Raw genomic sequence first — 22739 nt, forward strand, 5'->3', positions numbered from 1 at the left:
ACACACGCACACACACACACACAATGCAACCGGTGCCTAAATTACAAGGTTGAACAATGAGTGAGTGATTATGATCACTTTGCTCTGCCTGATAACAGTTTACCACGGAGAGAGGACTTGAAAACGGTGGAGAAAGTGAAGAGACCGAGAGACACAGGAGAGAGAGACACCGTCGAGAGAAGAGAGAGCGGGGCAGAGTGCTACATTTTCATGTTTTCCTATAACGATAACCCCCCTCCCCTCCACTCCCCCCGGAACACGCACACCCCTCACCTTCTGGGAAAACTCGGGGTTGCCAGACAGCTTGCTGAGGTGCATGAACTCCAGGTGCAGGGTCCCGTACTCTGCCAGAATACTGCTGCCTCCGGACGCCCACGGCCAGTTCCTCCCTATACCACTGGGGGGGGAAGAAGGGGAGGCAGTAGGTCGGGGGGAGATGGGAGGACAGACAGGAGAACAAACACCGTCATTATCTTTTCTTCTATCGTCTTTTGGACAACTAATCTCTAACCATTAACAGCTAACTGTCTCTGTGTGTGTGTGTGTGTGTGTGTGTGTGTGTGTGCATGGCCTTGAGTCATTATAGGGGCTGAGAGGAAGATAAACAGCTGGTTGCTAGGGTGACCTTTCTCATATGCCAGGATCATGGTTGGCATTGACACATGGTATGCCAACACGCACTTCCACATACACATACTTACACACAAGAACACACACACACACACATAAACTAACACATACAGATACACAAAACCCCAACACAGACCTTCAGGCAGGAGGTGTGTGAGCGTGTGTTTGTGAGTCTTTGGCAATGTGTATTCATGAGCTTCTTACCACCAGTGTCATCACTCCCCCTCTCGCTCTCACACACACACACACACACACACACGCACACACACACAGAAAAGGCTTCTTGATGGCACTCAGGAGCACAGGATGAGAGGGAAGGCGATGAGGAGGAGAGTTAGAGATTAGGCTCTTCATAGATGTTGTAACTCTTTAGAGACTTGGTTTTGCCATAACAACCCCATTTCCTGAACAATCCTCCTTTCTTTCCCTTCTCATCCCTCCCCCCCCCCATCTCTCTCCCCCCTCCATCCTCCTCTACTCATCTTCCTCATCAGAATGAGCCAAAACAATTTGTTTTCGATTTCACAGCTGATTACATCATGTCTCCTGAATTTAAGAGAAGCCCACTGAGGAGAGCGAGGACAAGAGAGAGAGAGAGAGTGGAGGAGGGAAGGGGGAGGAAGAGAAAGGCCTGCGTCGGGCTCCTTGCCTACTGTTAGTTTCTCTACGCCTCTTCCTCCATCTCTTTCATCCCTCTCACCCCAGGCGAGAAGGAGATGGATAGATATGTTGTTAGGGACATAATTACATTCTTTAAATCATGGCTGCTTGGTCCTTGGGGCTGGAGATGTGTGTGTGTGTGTGTGACTATGCGTGTTTGTGAGTGTGCCTGTGTGGGTTTGTGAGTGTGTTCAAGTGTGTGCGCGTTGTGATGTATGTTTGTGTTCAGGTGTGTAAATGTGTCCAGGTGTGTGCGTGAGGCACCCTCAGGTTGAGTTCTCTACAGCAGGCTGTACAGGGAGCTCTCCTCTACTACCTCCTACCTCCCTCCAGCTACTGGAACATCTCTTGCCCTGGTCCTAACACTCTCCAACGTACATCTCTCCCTCAGGTCCCAACACCCTCCTCCTTCCAACTCTCCCATAGGTCCCAACACTCTCCATCTAACATATCTGCCCCAGGTCCTAACACCCTCCAACTACTGTAACATCTCTACCCCATGCTGACAAGTCCCCCCAGGTCCTAACACCAGTCCACTAGCCATCTTAACAGGCCTCGTAAACTCCAGGCTAAGATGCCCAGATCTCAGCCTCGAAGGTGGGGAACACCGACAGAACAATCCCGCCATGTTTCATTCTGCTCCCTGACTGAGAGCGAATGAGTTAGCTTTTACCATTAAAGTGTGGAGGACATAGGTCCTAACTGAAGTTCAGTTAGAACACATGGCAACACATTTTCCGATCTACTCATTGATCTTGGAGTGAAAAGAGAAGTTAGAACAGACATCTCATCAGAAGGACGTCAGAATCCCCTGAGGATAACATACTAATGTTGAATTAGAATCAGGTCTGGACCTTCAGTCTCTCTCTCTCTCTCTTTTCTGTAACTCTCTCCAGGACGTCCTCGCTCTCCGGTGCCTGTCCCTGTCTTTCTCACTCTGGTCTCCTGCCACCGCTGAGTAATAAACATCGATTGTCCAATGTGAATTTGTATGCTTTCAGACTTCCTCTGTGTTGTGTCCCCCCCATCTGGTAAGATCTGTGAGTTCCGTGTTTGAGACGGGGTCCTTGTAACTTCATGGTGACTGAACTCCCCTGAACTGGACAGGACCTCTGGTGAACCGAGTTTCATTTCACTATGATTTCCTTTACTAATGATGTCTCTGAAGGTATGCTTTTGTATTGATTTGCTTCATGATCACGACGCATTGAAGAAGCTCTCAGACCACCCGACCTGTAGAGTGTCAGCAACACTAGAGTCTACTTTGCTGAGTCACTGCCCCATTGTGAGCTAGACAATACCAAGGATACACTTTAGGCCAATTTGAAAGTAAGGGAGAGATGAAGGGAGAGGGGGAAGGAGGGAGGCATCAAGGGAAGGAGAGAGAGAAGAGAGGGAGGGGTTGAGGGAAAGAGGGAGAGACGGAGGTCCTTGAGTGAAGAGGATAGACAGCAATCAACAGCAACACTCTCCTGTTCCACTTCCAGTTCTCAGGAACAGTGACCCACACAGTCACAACTGGTGTCCTCCCACACGCCATCAAACACAGCCACGCTCCGTGTCCTGGCGGCCTCCCAGCCGACTCGACTCGCGTGTGCCATGCTCCCTACACGCATGTCGGTGGGGGCGTCGAGCAGGGACGGGGCACGGTTGCCATGGCATCGATGGATCCCTCGCCCTCATCGTCCTCAAAACTGGTATGATTTTCTCAACGTTTGCTTCGTGTTATCATCCATCTTGAGAGTTGTGGGAGGTGGGTGATTAGGCTCTTGAGTACAGAGATGAGTATGATAACTTGGTTTCTTGGAACTAGAGTCACACCCTGTTCAAGCAGGTAATTCTCTATTAGATAACACCCCCCCCCCCCCCACACACAACAAAAACACCCACAAACCCACACACACACCCCCCCCCCCTCTGGTAGAAATAATAGCTGTAGATTATAGTCGCAGCAGTGTATTGTGATTACATTAGGATCTATATCCCCTGGAGGGAGAGATCATCATTTGCATGACAATCAGGCATCCCACGGCAGCAGAGTGAGCTTCTGGAGGGAGCGGCGTTGTCGCTCAGTGCTGTCATGGGGCTCCGGTAAACGCCGTGCACTCACCGACTGAAAATTGGCCAATTACGTAAAACAATGAATAATGTCTAAAGCTTAGACCCCTGGTGCCTTGTGGGTAATCGTCGACGATGGGACCACATTTGCTAACGTTTCATTACATTAAGCAGCATTCTATTAGATTTGCCTACCACTGGTAGATGCTGCTTCTGATGGAGTTCATCTGTGTAGTTCACTTTGCCAGACAGCAGCATCTCTAGAGGTGTGTGTGTGTGCTTCTAGCTTCATCCAGTCAGAAAGATAAAATGAATCAATTTGTCTGGGGCTGAGGTTGAGGCCAGAACTGTTTTCGCAAGAGTTTGTGCTTGTGTGTGTTGAGGGGCGGGGCAATGGACCAAATGAGTTTGCGGTGTTTACGGTGATGTCTGGCACTATCTGGAACGTTCTGGTGTTTGAGTCAGACATGTCATGTGGCATGTGAGACCATCTTTCCTTTTTCCGTTTCTTTCTCCTCTGATCTTCTCTCCCTTTCTCTCGTTTTTTTTCTTTCGCAAATACACACACGCACACACACACGCACAACCGCACGCTCAACAAACGAGAGTTTTCTCTCACACACATCACACACACTTTCACAAATACACGTGTGTGTGTGCCCTGACCAGACTCCTTGACCCAGCCATCTCCCCATTTAATTGAACTGGGTAGGTTAAGTCAAGTCAAACTGCTGTCAGGCTTGGGCAGGAGGCAGAATGTGATTTGGGAATCCTTTATCTGGCTTAGGGTGCTAATACGAGGATAGGAAGTGGGGGGGGCCGGAGGGGTGCATGAGGGGTGCGGACCAGAGATAAGAACCAGGGAAGGACTGCAGAATAAATATGCTGGGGTGTCAGAGAGCACAGGATGAGGGAGAGAGGAGAGAAAGAAGGCGAGGAAGGACAAAGAGGCTGGTGGACACTGCAGTGGGAGTGCTGTGTCCCCATGGTGATGGATGAGTGAAGAGGGGGGGGGGGGGTGAAGGAAGAAGAGAGGAGGAGAAAAGGAGAGAAAGACGGAGTTTAAGGAGGAGAGGGAAGAAGAAAGAGAAGAAGAAAGAGAGGGAGACTTCTTTCTCTTCGGAGCCTCACTAGCCACCTGTTCTTGATATTACAGATTCCACACCTCCATCCACCCATTCATTCATCCCTCCATGAGTCTCCTCTTATCCCTCCATGCTCCTACGAGGCTCCTCAGAGAGAGGGAGGGAGAGGCGGAGAAGAGGGGAGGAGGGGGAGAAAGACTCTTGATTAATCTTTTCACCACTTCAGAGGGAGAGAAAACCCTGTGAACTTGTTCTTTTTCAAACATGGTCCGTCTGTCCCCAGAGACGATCCGGGGAGAGCTGAGGAACACCATGACACACTTCTAGAGGGGGGAGGGGGAGCAAGGAGAGGAGAGGGGGATGAGAAGAGGATGAGGAGAGGAGAGGGGGATGAGGAGAGGATGAGGAGAGGAGAGGGGGATGAGGAGAGGAGCAAGGAGAGGATGAGGAGAGGAGCAAGGAGAGGATGAGGAGAGGGGGTTGAGGAGAGGAGCGAGGAGAGGAGAGGGGGATGAGGAGAGGATGAGGAGAGTTAGGGAGGTTGAGAGGAGGTGAGGAGGAGAAAGGCCAGGGCTTTGAGAGATGAGCTCAGAGACCTGCTAAAGAGCTGTGGCGAGCTTCACTCCCACAGGTCACACACACACACACACTCCCTGTCTCTCAAGCTGTTGACTACTAAATCAGCAAAACTTCCACTACAACAAAGAAGAAACACCCCTAAAGATACCATATAATATGTGAGAATATTTATAATTATTCCTGCATTTAAAAATGATACTCACGGTTCAGACTCTCAATCATTATGCTTTGATGTTACTTCGAGAACAAAAACAACGACACTTATTACAAGTTTCCTCAAGCAGAATTAAAAAGCAGCGTTTTCCTTTTCAGATGAATGAATAAATTCATGTAGAACCACTATTTTGTAGTTTAGTCTCTTTGATGGGGATTTAATAAAGTTTAAGCTTTTTAGAGGACAACATCTATGTAGTTTGCAAACCCTAATTAAATACTTCTATTCCTCTGATGTTAATCTGTTTGATTTACAGTACGGTACTGTTTGTGTGTTTGTTTAGGTGTGTGTGTGTGAGAGAAAGAGAGAGAGAGAGGGAGAGAAACGGACCCTCAACAGAGTGTGACCGGGGGAACAGAAGCACAGAGGGACCACAGACGAGGCAGACACCTCCAGGGAATCAATACAACATCAGATCAAATCATGTTTCTCTCTCCCTTCTCAGGTTCCAACTGATCGACATGCAGCTGGTCACGTGACCCGAACCGTGCGCTACTGATAAGTAACGATCTGTGTTCAAACCTGCTTTCAGCACTCATCAATATTGTCATCATCTGCCCTGTCCTGTCTGCTGCTCCTGGAGAGCTGCTGCGGAGCCCCTAAGGGGACAATAAAGCTTTCATCATGACACTCACACAGGAAGTGCTGTGGTCAGAAAATGACATTGAATCCTGCATTGTTCATCAATCAATATGTTTTGGGATCGATCTGAGAGAGGAGGCTGCGGAGGCTGGGCTGGTCAGAGACACGTGACTGGGCTGGACACTAGGGGAGGGGTGGGAGGGGGGGAGTGCAAGGAAGAGGAGGTGCGGGCAAGAGATGGAGTGGTGGAGAATGTGGAAGAGGAGGAAATAAATGAGGGGATGAAGAGAAAGTAAAGCCATAGGAATATATAGTCATGGATGACGAAAAAAAAATTGAGAGAGAGAGACAGAAAGAGAGAGCGTGACAGAGAGAAAGAGAGACTGTATAATTGGAGCATGGTCCTCAGGGTGTCTCAGATTTGCTGGTCTGATCTGGGTCAAGGTTACAGCACTGCATTCAGAGGAGATCAATGCTGCTCCTCTTCCTACCTCTTGGACATTCTCTCCTCCTTCAGCTACCAGGCTCTCTATATCTTCTATTTGTCTGACTGTTCAAGTACAGAGTAGTAGTCAGTTGTTAGAAGCAATGCCTCTGTCCCTCGCACCCCCAACCCCTCCACCACCCACCCACCCATACCCCCCCAACCCCTCCACCACCCACCCATACCCCCCAACCCCTCCACCACCCACCCATACCCCCCAACCCCTCCACCACCCACCCATACCCCCCAACCCCTCCACCACCCACCCATACCCCCCAACCCCTCCACCACCCACCCATACCCCCCAACCCCTCCACCACCCACCCATACCCCCCAACCCCTCCACCACCCACCCATACCCCCCAACCCCTCCACCACCCACCCATACCCCCCAACCCCTCCACCACCCACCCATACCCCCCAACCCCTCCACCACCCACCAATACTCACCCCTAACCCAGATGTCTAAGTTATTAAACTAGGCGAACTAGAGTTAGACAGACAGAGAGATAGATGCTTCTGGCTGTCAGGAAATGGGTTACATGGACCTGTGGGTAAGAGGGTGAGCATTTAAAGTGGGACAAAGTGCACATAACAAAATAGCCCCTCCTTCTAGACCTATATCTTTCTCTTTCTTTCTTTCTCTCTTTCTCTTTTTTTTTCTTCCTTTCCTTCCTTGACTCCCTGCATGTTAAAAGAAGAGTCACTCCTCCCTCCCTATGTGAAGGGTAGAGACAGCCAGTCAGAGAAGACATAGCCCAGATTCAGTCCAGGTCAGAGAAGTGGCAGAGACACAGGGTCAGGGGTCAAGGGCTTACACAGCTGGCACCAGGATCACCACAACATTAACCTCTGTCAGTGTGTGTGTGTGTGTGTGTGTGTGTGTGTGTTGCATATCTTGCAAGGCCAAATAGTGGTTTGAGAGGAGACACACACATACACACACACACTCTCGTTCTCTCTCTCGGCTGCATTCCCAGAGGAACTCATGGTAATGATGCATGTTAAAGAAAAAAATCTTGTTTTCATTGCTCCATAAGCAGGAGGGATTAATCTGCCACGTACAGCCATCTCCATGACAACCAGGCTTTTAATTAATATCTGCCTGACGTTGGTGTGTTGTTGGGAGGATGAGGAGGGAGGAGGAAGAAGCCTTCCCATGCTTCATGGTGTGGAGGGGGAGAAGAAAGAAGTGGGAGAGAAAGAGGGAGAAAGACAGAGAAAGAGAGGTCGATTGATCTGTCTGTCTGTCTGTCTATCTATCCCCCCCTCTATTTTACAGTAATCTCTCTGTTTAGGTTGCTTGGCTGGCCACTGATAACCATGGGAGATTTTCTGTGTGTGTCTTTTTGTACAACTGACCTCTATGGGTGTGTGTGTGTGTGTGTGTGTGTGTGTGTGTGTGTGTGTGAGTGAGTGAGTGCGCTTGAACAAGAAGTTCAGGGTCAGTCCAAGACTACTTGTCACTCTGAATCTGTAAGCTGGACCACAATCTCACTCTCCAGGGTACTGTTCTGCCCGCATACACACACACAAACATAGAGGTCAGGCCTGGACACACACACACACACACTCGTAGAGGTTGGCCCTGGGATACAAACACAAACACAACCACTCAGATACAGTGCCAGACAGTATTCTAGACTAGACTGTCTTTTATGGATCAACACGTTGCTGTCAAATCACACTAGAGCTGACCTAACATGAGAAGAGAAGAGAGGGGAGGAGACATGGGAGAGAGAGGTGAGCAGAAGGGACGGGGAGAGGGGAGGTGGAGTGGATAAAGGCAGAAGAGACGAGGTGAGGAGGAGGAAAGGAGAGGGAGAGAAAAGACGGGGGGGGGTAAGAGATGAGGTAATGAGAAACGGGCGAGGAGGAGAGGAGGGAGACCACATGAGGTGTCACTGACGTCTTGAGGTTGAGCAGAGCCCAGGGGATTCCAGTGGGAGTCCTGAAGGCTGGAAGCAGCTTCTCTCCCAGCTCCACAGCCTTCCTACGAAACACCTGCAGAGAGAGAGAGAGAGAGAGAGAGAGAGAGAGAGAGAGAGAGAGAGAGAGAGAGAGAGAGAGAGAGAGAGAGAGAGAGAGAGAGAGAGAGAGAGAGAGAGAGAGAGAGAGAGAGAGAGAGAGAGAGAGAGAGAGAGAGGTGTCAGGAAAACAATACGATCTGTTTTATTTTCACACCTTGGTGGAGGAGGCAGCTCCCTGTGTGTGTGTGTGTGTGTGTGTGTCTGCTGCAGGCTGATAAGAAGCCAATAAGATAAAAGGAAGGTCCCATGCACTTGGATTTTAAACGCTTCTCTGCCTTTGTCCATCTCCCTCTCTTTCTACCTCAATCCCATCATGTCTCTTCCATTCCTCCCACTATCCCACTTTCACCTTTCCTTACCCCCCTGTCCATACCTCCCTCTATATCTCTGCTCCATCTCTACTACACCTCTCTCCCTCCCTCTATCTCTCTATCTCTCTTCCTCCCTCTATCTCTCTTCCTCCCTCCATCTATCCCCTAATCGCTTTCATCCCTCAGACCTGCTCAGGAACACACGTAAACACAAACACAAACACACGCACAGTCAGTCAGACAGACCCGCAAGCGTTACAGAACATCCTAACAGCCTCTAGAGGATTTGTGAAATGCCTCTATAGGATGACCCGAGGTCTCTATACAAACAGACAAATCAACTACCTGAGTAAAACAAGACTGTTGTGTGTGTGTGATTGTCTTTAAATGAGTGTGTGTGTGTGTGTCCTGCACAGATCTTCATCTTGTTCAATTACACTTTCATGGTTTCACTCTGCCGGTCGCCATGGCAACCTATGTGGCCAGTCTGGATTAAGAAGACAATGTCACATCTTAGATAAATGCCGTTAATAAAGCTACACACTGGATAAATAGTGGAGATGTATGTGTATGTGTGTTTGTGTGTTTTAGCGAGAGGGAGAGAAAGACAATAGATGAACTATCCACAGTCATCAAACAAACTGTCAACAAGGTTTAATAACCAATCAAATGCCCACACAAACACACACACACACACAAACACTGTGCTGCTGGCTGTTTGCTGTCTCTTGATATTAGTTAATATTGAGGAAGATAATCTCATTTCCCACTATGCTGATTTAGACTAGAATCCATCTCTGCTCCGCTGGGCTACATGGAGTGTGTGTGCCTGACATCTGTCAAGCCCACTCTCTCAAACACACACATACACGCACACACTGTAAGTAGCACAGCGACGCTAGGACTTATAGGACTCATCAGGAAGGAGAGCTACAAGACGGAGTAGGGAGGAGAGGGAGGCAGAGAGGATGAAGGAGGGGAGGGGAAACAAAGCGAGAGGGTGGGGGGTGGAAGGAGTGCGAGCAAGAGAGAGGAGACAGACAGGGAGAGAGGGTGGAGGAGGGGGGGGGGTTGGAAGGGAGCATCTGACCCTGTGTCCAGGGAGATGGGGGAGATGAGACAACTAAAAAAGACTAGTTGAATCATTTTAAGACAGTGGAAAGGGGGCCCACTCGATTTGCCCTCCACAAAGTTGTTTAGGCCTACAGAGAAAAGGAAAAGTTTGTGTGTGTGAGGCTGCTTAGAATGTGTGCTCTGTGCCAACCGTTCTGTCAGACTGACAACGAACCAGCCGCTAGATAACAACTCTAGAGTATTGGACTTTGGTGGAAGATGGGGGGGTGGTGCGGGGGGGGGCGGTTAGGCAGCAGGAGACATATAGAGGGAGGAAGAGAAGAGGGAGAGGAGGATTGAGAGAAGGGGGGAGAGAGAGGGGGGGGGTAAGGGAGAGAGAGAGGGGCGAGGGGATGGGAGAGAGACAGTAGAGGAAGGAGGGAGAGGGGAGCTGGACAGCCACTAACTAAGATGAATGTTGGTTGTAGGCGAGGTTGACCAGGGGGAGACCCAGGAGAGCTAGCCCAGATCACAGCCACATCTGGGGGGAGAGGCTCTGACAGGACCTGGCACCTCCTGGAGCAGTCTATCCAGTCCATTCCCCCAACTCTTCTTCCCCCTCCCCTGTTCCCTCCCCCATTCCACACATCTCCAAATCCTGGACGCTTAGCAGAGACACCTGAGTGTGTAAGCGGGGTCTCCCAGTGCAACCAGCAGGGGCTACGTCTGTCCTGGAATGACTCGAGTTCTTTCTTAAAACATCCATTAGTAAAGCTCAATAATATAACTCTCCAACCTCCACTAATGTTTGTGTGTGTGTGTGTGTGTGTGAGTGTGTGCATATGTGCATGCGCGCATGCGCGCATGTGTGTGGTGCCCCAGGTAGACTGAGAGAGGAAAGTGAAAAGGCACTTGAAGGCAATTACTGGACTCATTTGTGGGGGTTTATCTCAGAAGTGAAGACCTGGCTCTGGCAGTGACAGACATCTCCCTCCTCCTGCTCATCTGTTCTCTAACCTTCCTGCAGCTACTCATTACCAAGCATCAGAGAGAAGGAGAGCGGGGGGCAGACATGTAGAAAGGGAAAGAGAGAGGGTGAAAGAAAGTATATATATATGTATATAGTATATTTTTGTAAAGACCCAAAAGAAAAAGACCACAGCAGCAAACGCATACACACATACACACACACATTGCGTTGCATCAATTGCCCATGCATCAAATAGGGTTTTAGGGCTTTGGTCAATAATGCAGTCTGAAGAGAAAAAAGAGATCCCGCTTTGAACTTACACTAAAGGAATAGAGGAGAGGAAAGGAGGGGAGAGGAAAGGAGGGGAGATGATGCGATGGGAGGGGAGAAAAGAGGAGCCAGTCTGTGAATTTGAGAAGCCAGAATCACTATCCTTTCTTTGAATGCCCAGACATTTGTTTTTCTGCTTCCTCCTTCCCCAGGGGAGTGAGGGATGAGGGTGACGGAGGAAAACAAGCAAGAGGAGGAGAAGAAAGCCTGCACGGTGTTAGAGAGAATCCTTCAGGGTGGAACCGGCACACAGACGGAATGCCAGCCATTTCTCTCTTCCTCTTCCCTTTGGTCTACCCCCCCCTTCCCATCCCCTTCTCTGACACACACCCTGACTCCTGCTCCCTCTTCCTCTCCTCCACATGTCTTCTGTTACAGTAGTCCTCCTCAGTGGAACCTTGACTGTCCAGCTCTTCCAACCTTCCCCCCTTCCGTTACCACTTCCATTACTAACCACTGGTCAGAGACAAAGAGATGGAGAGAGAGAGAGCGATACAGAGAAGGAGAAAGACAGAGAGAGGGGAGGGGGGGAGTAATAGACATAGACCGTGAGCACACCAGAGAGCTCCTGCCAGAACTGATGAAGCCTGATCTCAGTGTGGATCAGACAGAACCCCATAGAACCAGACAGAGCTGGAAGAAAAAAAGAAAGAAACCAGAAAGAACCGGAGAGAACCAGATAAAACCGGACATAACTGGATTGAATCTGGAAGAGAGAGCAAAGAGAGAGGGAGGAGAAGGGAGGAGAGGGGGAGAAGGCCATTGATGCCCCAGAGGAAGAGAGGAACAATGCTGGAGAGAAGGAAGAGCGAATGGAGGGAAGTCTTTTTCTCAAATTCAAAGGGCTTTTATGGCATGAGACAAATATTTTTCCTTATTATTATTATTGCCATGGCAACAGTTTTAATTTAACCAAATAAATTTAATTCAAACTGTTCAGACACTGAAGTAAGACTATTGCGACTAGGCAGAACAGTAGAGGATGTAGTAGATATAGATAGATTACTAATTACTAGAGTAGGTGAAGGTGAAATAGTGTAATTATTATATTATTACTAGAGAGGGTACAATTTCTGGGGAAATTGTAGGGTGTGCTTGCTTGCATCGGTTGCACAGGGGTCCGTATTTCTGTATATTTTATATAAAAATGCATACTTATTATTTATAAAGATTACATAGATTTAAAAGCATATATTTTTTGCTGCTCATTTACAACTCAAAATACGAGTGAAGTGTAGAATGAAATAGATGTCTTCTCATTTCCCCTGCAAGAGGCAGCCTCATAGCTGAATCAAAACGAATACATTTGGCAGAGCGGTGTTTAAATTGACCTAATATCTATGATTTAAACGTCCTTTTAAGTTTTCCCTTCTCGTGATATTTTCAGGCATTTAGCCTACTAATTGCATTCATTCATTAATAAAGAACCCCCTTTGAAGATTATTCTACGACGTTACCGGCAGTAGAAGATGGAATCGAGATTCAAACAGTACCATCTGCTAACTGAAAATATGCCCCCAAAAACGTAAATAAGCTTGACATTTATTTAGTGGAAAATCGCTCATTGATAAAAAGCTCACTGGTAGCGATCATTGTCAGAAACAACGCAAAATGCGATATAGCCCTGTGTGGAGAAGCTGCCCCGGTAAATTCTACTACGGTACAGTACTATACTACTGCTGTGTTCGTCTTGGTACTGTAGCGATTGCGTTTGTTGAATTGGATGTAACGTTCCGTTGTACGGTTTAGGCTGAAATTAATTATTTTCATGAACAGATTGACAACGTTTAGGCTGTGGCAATGAAGTTCAGGTTAGTAGTTAGATAGACTTTTGATTTAAGTAAGGGGAGTGCCGAACATGTTCTGTCGCCGTTTGACTTCCTACAACAGCTGTGTAAGTTAGATGTTTTTGTCGTGTGTCTCGCGTAAGCTACAGCGTTGCAGTGAGCTACACTGGTTTGAAACCACAGGTAATGGTAATTTCACCAACAAATCGTTTACTAATGTCAGAATAAATCCTACAACGAAAATGTATATGTGAGGAATGTTTATTTTAACGATTGAAAACAGATAACGCTACATCATAGACCACTGTAGTATGTGTTGCCCGGGCAACACAGGCTAATGTCATGATGCTAATACTTCAGTGAAATAGTAGACTACTGTTTCCGAAAGTAGATGTACTTCCTTAATAATATCAGCTTATACTGTACATTACACATCACAATTGTGTGTCATATCACAAAGTAAAATGAGTAAATAGTTATCACCCTGGCCTCTTTGCTTGTGGCGTTTCTGCAGCTGCCTTGCAGTAAAGCTATAGTTAGCCTAGCTATCCCCCAAGTTAACAGATGCGAAACGAATGTTCTGCCAAAGGTAGTCACGCGTGTTTTCGTGACGTAGTGACGTTAGTAACGTCAGTGACTGTGGCTAGCAAATTAGCCACCGTTAGCTTCACTTTTCGCCACAAAAACTTAACTTCAGCCTAAACCATGCAACGGAACGTAAATTCCAATAGAAGCAACTCAATCGCTACCAAGACGAAACTTTTGATACCTACGTTGTCTATGTAGGCCAAATATTGACTGAGTTTTAGGGGGGCAAAAAGAAATAAAAATAATAATAATAATAATATATATGTGAGAGAACAAAGGTTGTGCTCTCGCCGAAGGCTTGAGCACACCCAATTATTATGAGACTGCCCAAGCCACCTGTTAGCACACAGGTCAGTGTTGACAGGAATTAGCATACTAGCACGTTAGCACGTCACTGGCATCTACACCATAGTGTGCTGACAGGAGTTAGCATAACAGCACTGTGGTACACCGGTCAGGCATGTACGGCTGTGCAGAACAGAGTGACAGGTCTAGTGATGTTGCCCGCTTTGATGCGGCCTTGCCTCCTGTGGTCCGCTAGGAGCCAGAACAAAAGCTTGATCCACCTCTCGGAGCTCTCAAGTCTCCAAGTAATGATGACAGGGCCAAACAAAAGCTAGCCTGTCATTCTCCCTCCTCAGATCTCCCAGAGTCTGCCCTGAGACCTGTCAGAGATGGCACAACCTTTAAAAGCATCTCTCCACTCACATCAAACACTCAAACAGCCGTCGTGGAGTGGGGAGGGGTGGGGTTGAGCGGGAGGGGCTAGGGGGCTGGGGTTTATGCAGTCATACACGGACACTGGAATCAGGCTTATGCAACCCGCTCGGGGGTGAACAGGCAGCAGGGAGAGAGGCCTGGATGCATGATGCCTCTCTGTTCAACCCTACGGCTGGTAGAATATTAGAGAGAGACTAAAGAAACAATGGCACAGTCGCAGTCGTTTCCTCCGAGATGGGAGATAAGGTACCTCAGATAATGTGCCGATGTTGAGGGGGGACTCTTAATTATTGTGCTGCTTCCTGTGTGGGAGCAAAGCATATTAACACTGCAGATGGTTTATTACGCTTATCAGCATGGAGATGAGACCCACTGACATGACGCCCCCCCTGCAGACACAGGTCCCTGGCAGAGGCCGACGCTCACACACACACACACACACAACCACACACTCTAGCCTCACACTTTGAAGTTACTCTCTCTGTCTCGCACACACCCGCGCTGAAACCAAACTAGGATGTTTGGTAGGAACAAACACTCTGAAGGTCTGCTGAAAAATAATGTCACTTTCAAAACCTGTAAATGGGTGTACAGAGCAGCCTTTCTCGGGCCCCGACCCCCCACCGCCTCCCCCACCAGCTGTGATGTAGCTGAGTCGGGGGTCTAGACCACAGCTCTCATTGGCCACAGGCTGTACCGGAGTGGGAAATATGGATTTTCGAGGCCAGGTCTAACCCAGTGGGAGACATATGTATGGACATGCTAACTGGAGGGGGCAGAGAGAGGAGTGGGGAGAGAGAAAAGGGGGGGTGGAAAGGAGGAGAAGAGGATTGTACAAATGTGGAAATAGAGAGAGGGGGGGGGAGAAAGAGAGAAAGAAAAAGGGAAAGGGAGAAAGAGAGAACATGAAGCAATGTAAGCTCGAGAGAGAAAGTGATGGACAGCCATCACAGCTTCTGTGGGCTTGTGTGATTCGTATCCTGCCCACGAACCAGCCTCAACACACTGACACACACAGACTAAACAGCTTCCAAACACACACATTCACACACACAAACAGGCTCCATGGACACACACACACACACACACGCACTCCAATGCTGTGAGGTGTTGAGGGCTGTAACTCTATTCATCTGCTTCCTCCCTATGACAAAGTATACAGTTCTGTTAAGAGACGTTTGATTTCTTTCTTCACCTCCATGTGTACCTCTCGCTCTTCACCTCTATCTTTCTAGAGACAGCTGGATAAAAAGAGATGGGGGGGAGAGGGAGAAAGAAAGAGAGAAGGAGAGAGAGAGAAAGCGAGAAAGGAGTGTAGAGATCCATCCTGCTGTCTGTGTGTTCATCACGTCCTGCTCCACTCCACAGAGAACCCATTACCTTTCCTCTCTAAGCTGCATCCTGTCACACAGTTAACCCCCTAACCCCTAATCCCTCCTCCCTCCATCCACCCCACTCTCCCTGGCCCACTACCTCTACCTCCTCCCTCCCTCCCTCCATCCCCCCCACTCTCCCTGGCTCACTACCTCTCCCTCCCTCCCAGGCTCACTACCTCTCCCTCCCTCCCTCCCTCCCTCCCTCCCTCCCAGGCTCACTACCTCTCCCTCCCTCCCTCCATCCCACTCTCCCTGGCTCACTACCTCTCCCTCCTCCCTCCCGGCCTCCCTCCCTCCATCCCACTCTCCCTGGCTCACGTACACCTTTTCTCAACTCTCTCTACCCCCCCTCTCTAGCTCTTGTTCCTCCCTCCTCCCCAACTCCCAGTAGAACAGTGACACAACAGTCTCCCTGGTGTTGTACAGAATAGAGACATCACTGGTGTATATTCCGATAACTGCTCTGTACAACACACCTGTACTGCCCCTCAGAGAGACTGCGAGTCTGTGTGTGTCTGTCTATGTTATTGAGTAATAAACACTTTAACTGCTGCTACTGAACAGGCTCTGCTGTGATATCCTCTCCTGCAGGCACTAATGAATCTAGCACATGCACACATACACACACTGTATAACAAACACACACACACACACAGTTACACCTCCAGTCTCTCCATATACCTATGAGCCTCATAAAAGCAGCCATATGGTGCTGTGTTAGGACGCTGTGTCCCAGTGATAGCATTCCCAGCGGAAACAGAGACAGAGTTTTATGGTTCCTATTAAGTTGTTTCTGAGTACCTGACAGGTGCACTGAAGCACAGGGTGTCTCAGCTGGGCCTGGGGCTGCTGGAGATATACCCACCCACACACACACACACACCCACACACAGACTCACACACACGCACTAACACACACACACACACAGAGCAGCAGTATATGCGTAATTGGAGTTTAATGTTAATGTTCAGTGTGATGAGACGATGCTGAGGTCTAACAGGATAGTCTGCCTCCATCTGCATCTGACCAGCACCGACCAGGCAGGCGAGTGTGTTTGTGAGTCATCATGGTTGGCATTTAAAGCACTGCACATCTAAGTGAGAGGTAAACTATATTCTGAACACTCTACCACACACACACCCACCCACCCACACAAGGCTTGGCTAGACCAGGCCCTGCACATTCCATCACCTCACCCCACACACACACACACAGACACACACACACACACACAGTGTGTACAGCCTTCACACACTTCTAGTGACACAAACTAAACAGCCTCTTAAGGTGATTAATGTTGGTGTCTCCATGGTGACAGCCAGGTAGACAAACATTGCAGAGGTTTTAAGCCACGGTGGAAAGGCAGGGGCAGCCATGCAGAACCAGCCGAGCGCCATTGAGCTCAGATCTACATGTACAGAGCAGGGAGTCTCAGGAGCCTCCCTGAGCCTCACTTAGGACGAGAGGGGGAACACTGTTTCACTAATCAATGGGATGCTATGGAGCCTGAGTCTCAGGGTCAGCAAGCCTGAACAGACCTCTTCCACCTCCATGCTAGCTGGCTGGCTACATGGATGGCTGGCCGGATGGACCACTGGCAAACGGCTGGCTGGCTGAATGGCTGGCAGCACTTTATAGACTGATCATGCGGGGGGGGGGGGGACATTTCACCTCTACCAGAATACTTAACAAAGTAAATGACTGTCTATGTGTTTGTGTTTCATCTCTCTAATGACACTAGTCCCTAGTCCCCCTACCTTCAGACGCTAAACGGTCTTTGATCAGTGAGTAGCTTCTTCCCTCAACTGGGTACAGTCTGAGGACCTGTCCTACAGCACCACACCGGAGTGTGTGTGCATGCTTCAACACACTGAGAACAACTCCACAGTCAAGCGTGGAGGAAGAAAGATGGGTGGTGATTAGTATTCTAATGGCAAGTATGAGATGGGAGTGTTGGGTGGATTAAAGACCTTCACGTACTTTCAATATTTTAATGGAAAAGTTCATCTTTCAAACCAGCTGTTTCAAATGTCATTAGTGTTTTAATCTGCAGCGTGAGTCCTTGGAACTGGAAGTGTGTAGTGTGTGTACGTATAAGTGAGTGTGTATGAGTGTGTAGGGCGCGTGTGTGTGTGTGCCACAGTCAAAAATGAGTCATTCCGGAGCACTAGAATAACTGTTGACGTTCTTAGCATAACTCTAGAAGAAGGAAAAACACATGAAAAAGAGAGAAGGAAAGACAGAGAGAGTGAGAGGGGTAAAGAGATGGGGAAGTAGGGGATAAAGGAGGATGAGTGCCGGTCCTGTTATATTTAATCCTACAGTAAATATCAGAACCTTCCGGACCTTTATGATCGCCCCCAGCGCCTCCACAAAGCGTGATGGATGGCTCGGTAACCATGACGCCTAAGACCCTTGATCAGTCCCTATCTGATCCACAGAGGAGGTCGCCTGTGCTCAGCACTACCTCCAGTTACCGGAACATAAATAGTGGTCAGGTTTCAATCAGACACGAGCCAGTATCTAAATCAGAGGTATCTGGCCTTGAGGCTTCAAACTAGGGAGCACACACACACCGTGCACGCATGCAAACATACACTCACCATGCATGCACACCTCAACCCACGTACACACACACACACACACACTTGTAAATGGAGTTGACCATAGCTCACTCCAGAGGGCATGCTTGTAATTGATCAGACAGTACATTAAGATGTCTGTCCATGTAGCGTTGCCGCCTGGCCTGGAGATCAATATTGCCTATCAAGACCCTGCCTCTCCAGACCCTGCCTCTCCAGACTCTGCCTGTCTGCCTCTCCAGACCCTGCCTCTCCATACCCTGCCTCTCTGCCTCTCCAGACCCTGCCTCTCCAGACCCTGCTTGTCTGCCTCTCCAGACCCTGCCTCTCCATACCCTGCCTCTCTGCCTCTCCAGACCCTGCCTCTCCAGACCCTGCCTGTCTGCCTCTCCAGACCCTGCCTCTCCATACCCTGCCTCTCTGCCTCTCCAGACCCTGCCTCTCCAGACCCTGCCTGTCTGCCTCTCCAGACCCTGCCTGTCTGCCTCTCCAGACCCTGCCTCTCCATACCCTGCCTCTCTGACTCTCCAGACCCTGCCTCACCAGACCCTGACTCTCTGCCTCTCCAGACCCTGCTTCACCAGACCCTGACTCTCTGCCTCTCCAGACCCTGACTCTCTGCCTCAAGACCCTGCCTTTCTGCCTCTGAAGACCCTGCCTGTCCAGACCCAGCAACCCTCCAGTCCCTAGAGTTGAGACTACAGCTAGGATTAGGGCTGGGTCTGGGACTACAGTTGGGACTAGGGCTGGTTCTAGAACGGAGTTTGATCAGTATGCAAAGCAGGAAGCAGCATCTGTGTAGTTTTACTGATAAATATTTAATCAAAGAGTCCAGCCTGCTTTGAGTTGAAGCCAAGACAGAGTACAGCATCCGGAGAAAGAGAGGGAGAGAGAAAAAGAGAGGGGGAGAGAGAAAGAGAAAGAAAGAGAGAGAGATGATGACACAGCCCTGTCTGTTGGGACCTTCTCTTCTCCACTTTTCCTCCTGTTTCACTACTCACCTAGACATCTTTACCCTCTCCTCTCCCGTTCCCTTCCCTCCTTTCCTCTCCTCTGTCCTCCCCTCTCCTCCCCTGCCCTGCTCTTGTCCCTCCTCCCAGATGTAGGATCTAAGGCCCACATCAGTGCTGCCCTCCTCCCAGACAGCATGAAAGGCCAGTAGCTGGGCTCAGAACGGCACGCCTAGCGAGATCAGTTAGTGCTAGCAGGAGACAGAGGTCTGCAGGGAGCTACACTGACAATACACACACACAGCAGGACACAGACGCACACACACACACACACACTCACTCAGCAGGACACAGACGCACACACTTTCTCTCACACACCAAAAACACATACACACATCATTACTGAACCTGTGTGGTTAACCTGACACCACAGCATCACGGTTTACATGGCAACACTGAACAGTGTACAGCAACAGTTCCTCTGCCCCGTCTAGGCAAGGCTGCCGCAGCGCTATCTCCATAGCAATGCCCCAACCCTGACGCTGTCAGAACGACGACAACCCTGAATCAGTGTGTGTGTGTGTGTGGAGATCTTTTCAAGGACATTTATTTTCCATCTCCCCCCCATTCTCCACTGAGACATGCCTGGAGTTGGTGTTGTTCTGGGTCTGGCCCAGGCGCTGTGCAGCCTCTCTCACAGCCCAGGGAGGGGACATGCTGGGCCACAATGGACCTTAATTGGACCCAGATTATATGAAATTAGATAATTGCTCAGGAATAATTGCCGTATAAGATTTGATGAGCAGGAACCGTCATTGTGATGTATGGCTTCATAACCCAGTGGCACACTACTGCTCCCTGCTGGCGAAGGGGGGAGGGGGGGGGATGAGAGGAGGAGAGAATAGGAGAGGGCATATGGGGATGACAGAAGGATGATAGGAGAGTAAAAGAGAGGAGAGAAACCTCTCCGGTTTATCTCTCTCCAACCTGCTTTTCTTTCCATTTGCTGCTCGAGGATTCCGTAGCAACCTTGGCAGTTCTTCATCGAGCGGAAGAACTTGTAAACATTATGTGTCTCCTCTGGCTATTGGCTGCAGATCCTTGGTTAATAACAGCAACTCAGCTGAGGAACCAGGAAGCTCTTCCTACCTCAAGCTCTATTAGAACACAGGTCTACAACCAGGCAGTGATCATACAGCCAAGGCCAAGAAACAGAGGGAACACCCTGGAAGGGGGGGGGGGGGGGGCGGGCACCTCAGATCTGTAGGCAGCATCATATCAGTCAAAGAGACAGAGAGAAAGAGAGAGCCATAGAGAAAGCAAGACGGAGAGAAAGGGCAAAAGAGAGACCCCCACAAAACACACTGGGTGGGACCAGGTCCAAATCCCATACCACCCCCACAACACTGTGTTATCTGTCAGAGCCGAAGCCCAAGCTTGAGGACTGAGAACAGCGGTCTCTATGGATCCTTCCCACAGCTGGCCTCCCTGAGATAGCAGCATCAGTGTACAGCGGTCCAGTGTTGTGTAGCACGGTTATGTAATGTTGTTGTTGTTGTTGTGTACGTACCTCTTTACCAGACAGGTAATAAGCGGATAGCAGTCCTCCGACGAATCGGATGTTCACCTCAAACACAGACACCTCTGCATTCTGAGAAACAGAGACAGAGACAGCAGGGGAGGACAGAGAGAGACAAAGACATGATGATTAGTAGGCTCCAACCTGCTGAGTCACCAGCCTGTAGACAGCAGGCAGAACGTGGAGTAAGACCCCCCCCTCTGTCATCCTCCTACTGAGAAGAGAACTCACACATACACACATACACACACGCAAGTTCGCACACACACATCTTTATAGATACGTTAATATTTAAAACCACCATGAGGTTAGACTTCAAGGAAACTGTTGAGAGGAGCAGGGCTTGAACTTTTTACAAATGGCGAATGCACTTGAAAATCACACTTACACACACACACAAACACACCGTTTTTCAGAGAGCAATGTCTGTGAAGCAGAAAATCCAGATTAGCCACTGTGCTTTATCTGTATCATTACCTGCCTTGACTGCAATACCTCTTCATTCAAACGGGAGATTCCATGGAGATCTACACCTGTGACACTCTCCAGCTGACCACACCAGGATCAGCTGGAGATCTGTACCCCACGCACCTCCATCTTATCAGGAGAGCTGTAGGCCACTAGACACTGTATCCCAGTAGACTTGTGCCAAAGGAAACCTGTTTCTGACACAGTAATCACCCAGTGTTGTTGTGGGGGCGATAACAGCGTCAACAATGTATTTTTCTTCGCTGACTTTCAGCCGCGAACACAAGCCGGGACTTCCTGTTTGACAGGGCCCTGTCAGCATCCCCAGGGAAAAACCATTATTATCATCCTCCGGAAGCGTGTTGGACGAGAGGACGGAGGAAAACAGAAATGTGTCAATATCATTTCAGTTTAGTGGAGTTTAGCGCTCTGAAGCGTGTCTCTCTCTCTCACACACATGCACACCCACATGCACACATACACATCGGCACGCCAACATCCACACAGGTACACACACACACACACACACACACACACACACACACACACACACACACACACACACACACACACACACACACACACACACACACACACACACACACACACACACACACACACACACACACACACACACACACACACACACACACACACACACTACTGTGGCAGGAGTCTTTGTGTTTGACTGACAGGTTCCCAAGCAGCCAGCCGGTCTGTACCAGGGAGATAGAGGCAGAGCAGGAGCAGGCCACACACACAGACAAATAGCATCAATTAACAACCTCCATTACCAGCATCAGCTCATTAAAAGTAATCTATTCACTTCCTGCACAAACTTAGACTGTGGGAATGTTTTTATTGTTTGTTATGTACTTTCTGCCTGGGTTACCCTGGTAGAAGCTGAGCTGGAGGTGTATGAGTGGAGTTACTTTCACAAAAAGAGGGCGGGTGAAGTAACTTATATTTAAAAGGGTTGGAATGCAGTACTTTCTTAAGGAGGGGGGGGGATTCTAATGCAGTATCTTCTAGGACTGGGTACATATATACATTCTCAGATTAATCACAATCTTCATTGATCAAGATGAATCTTATACCTTTCTTTTTTCCCGCGGATGAGTGTGCCTCAAATCCTGCAGATGTCATCGAATTCTGCTGAGCACATTTACTCAATATACCACATCCATAATTTAGAGTTCAACTACTGAATGAACAATGGCGAGTCGGTCCCTCTGAAACCAGAGCTATCAGACGTGGGGAAACCTTTTGGTTTTAAAAACCACGTCGACAAATATGTGCCTGATACAACCAAAGCCGAAGCCACTACGCAGCTGTGGAACCCGTTCTGTAGGTATGCTGGTCTGAAGCTCCTACAACTCAACACTTCCCTTATTAGTAAGACACGCTGCTGGAGGTAGCTATGGCAACCGTTTATTTATTATTGTGAAATGAAGAGCTTAAAACGATAGAGTTAAAAACTGTGGAATGTAGGACACTAGAACACATCCAAACAGCAACTGTTACACACTCACAGCAGATGTCATGGGCGGCCTGGCCTACATAAATATTTACAGTAGCGCACTCAGTCGTAACACACACACACACACACCATCTTGGCAGCAGTCAGTGTTGGGAGTCCCTGGTGTCTTTGAGACCTGCAGCTGGTGTCTGAATGCCATCGTCATGGAGATGTCTTCATAGA

At 48.9% G+C, this 22739-nt stretch overlaps 1 protein-coding gene across 1 annotated transcript in view; it reads right to left on the bottom strand.

The window, feature by feature from the left end:
• The window catches only part of man1a1 (mannosidase, alpha, class 1A, member 1), a 37458-nt gene that overhangs the window by 7840 nt on the left and 6879 nt on the right, over window positions 1-22739 (bottom strand). The window contains exons 2-4 of the mRNA XM_062467096.1: window positions 20561-20641; window positions 8202-8296; window positions 274-397 (exon numbers count right to left, since the gene is read on the bottom strand). Of these exons, the coding sequence (XP_062323080.1) occupies window positions 274-397; window positions 8202-8296; window positions 20561-20641 (300 nt within the window). The remainder of the gene's footprint in view (window positions 1-273; window positions 398-8201; window positions 8297-20560; window positions 20642-22739) is intronic.

The sequence above is a fragment of the Osmerus eperlanus genome, chromosome 8 (assembly GCF_963692335.1).
Source record: "Osmerus eperlanus chromosome 8, fOsmEpe2.1, whole genome shotgun sequence".
NCBI classification, from domain to species: Eukaryota; Metazoa; Chordata; class Actinopteri; order Osmeriformes; family Osmeridae; genus Osmerus; species Osmerus eperlanus.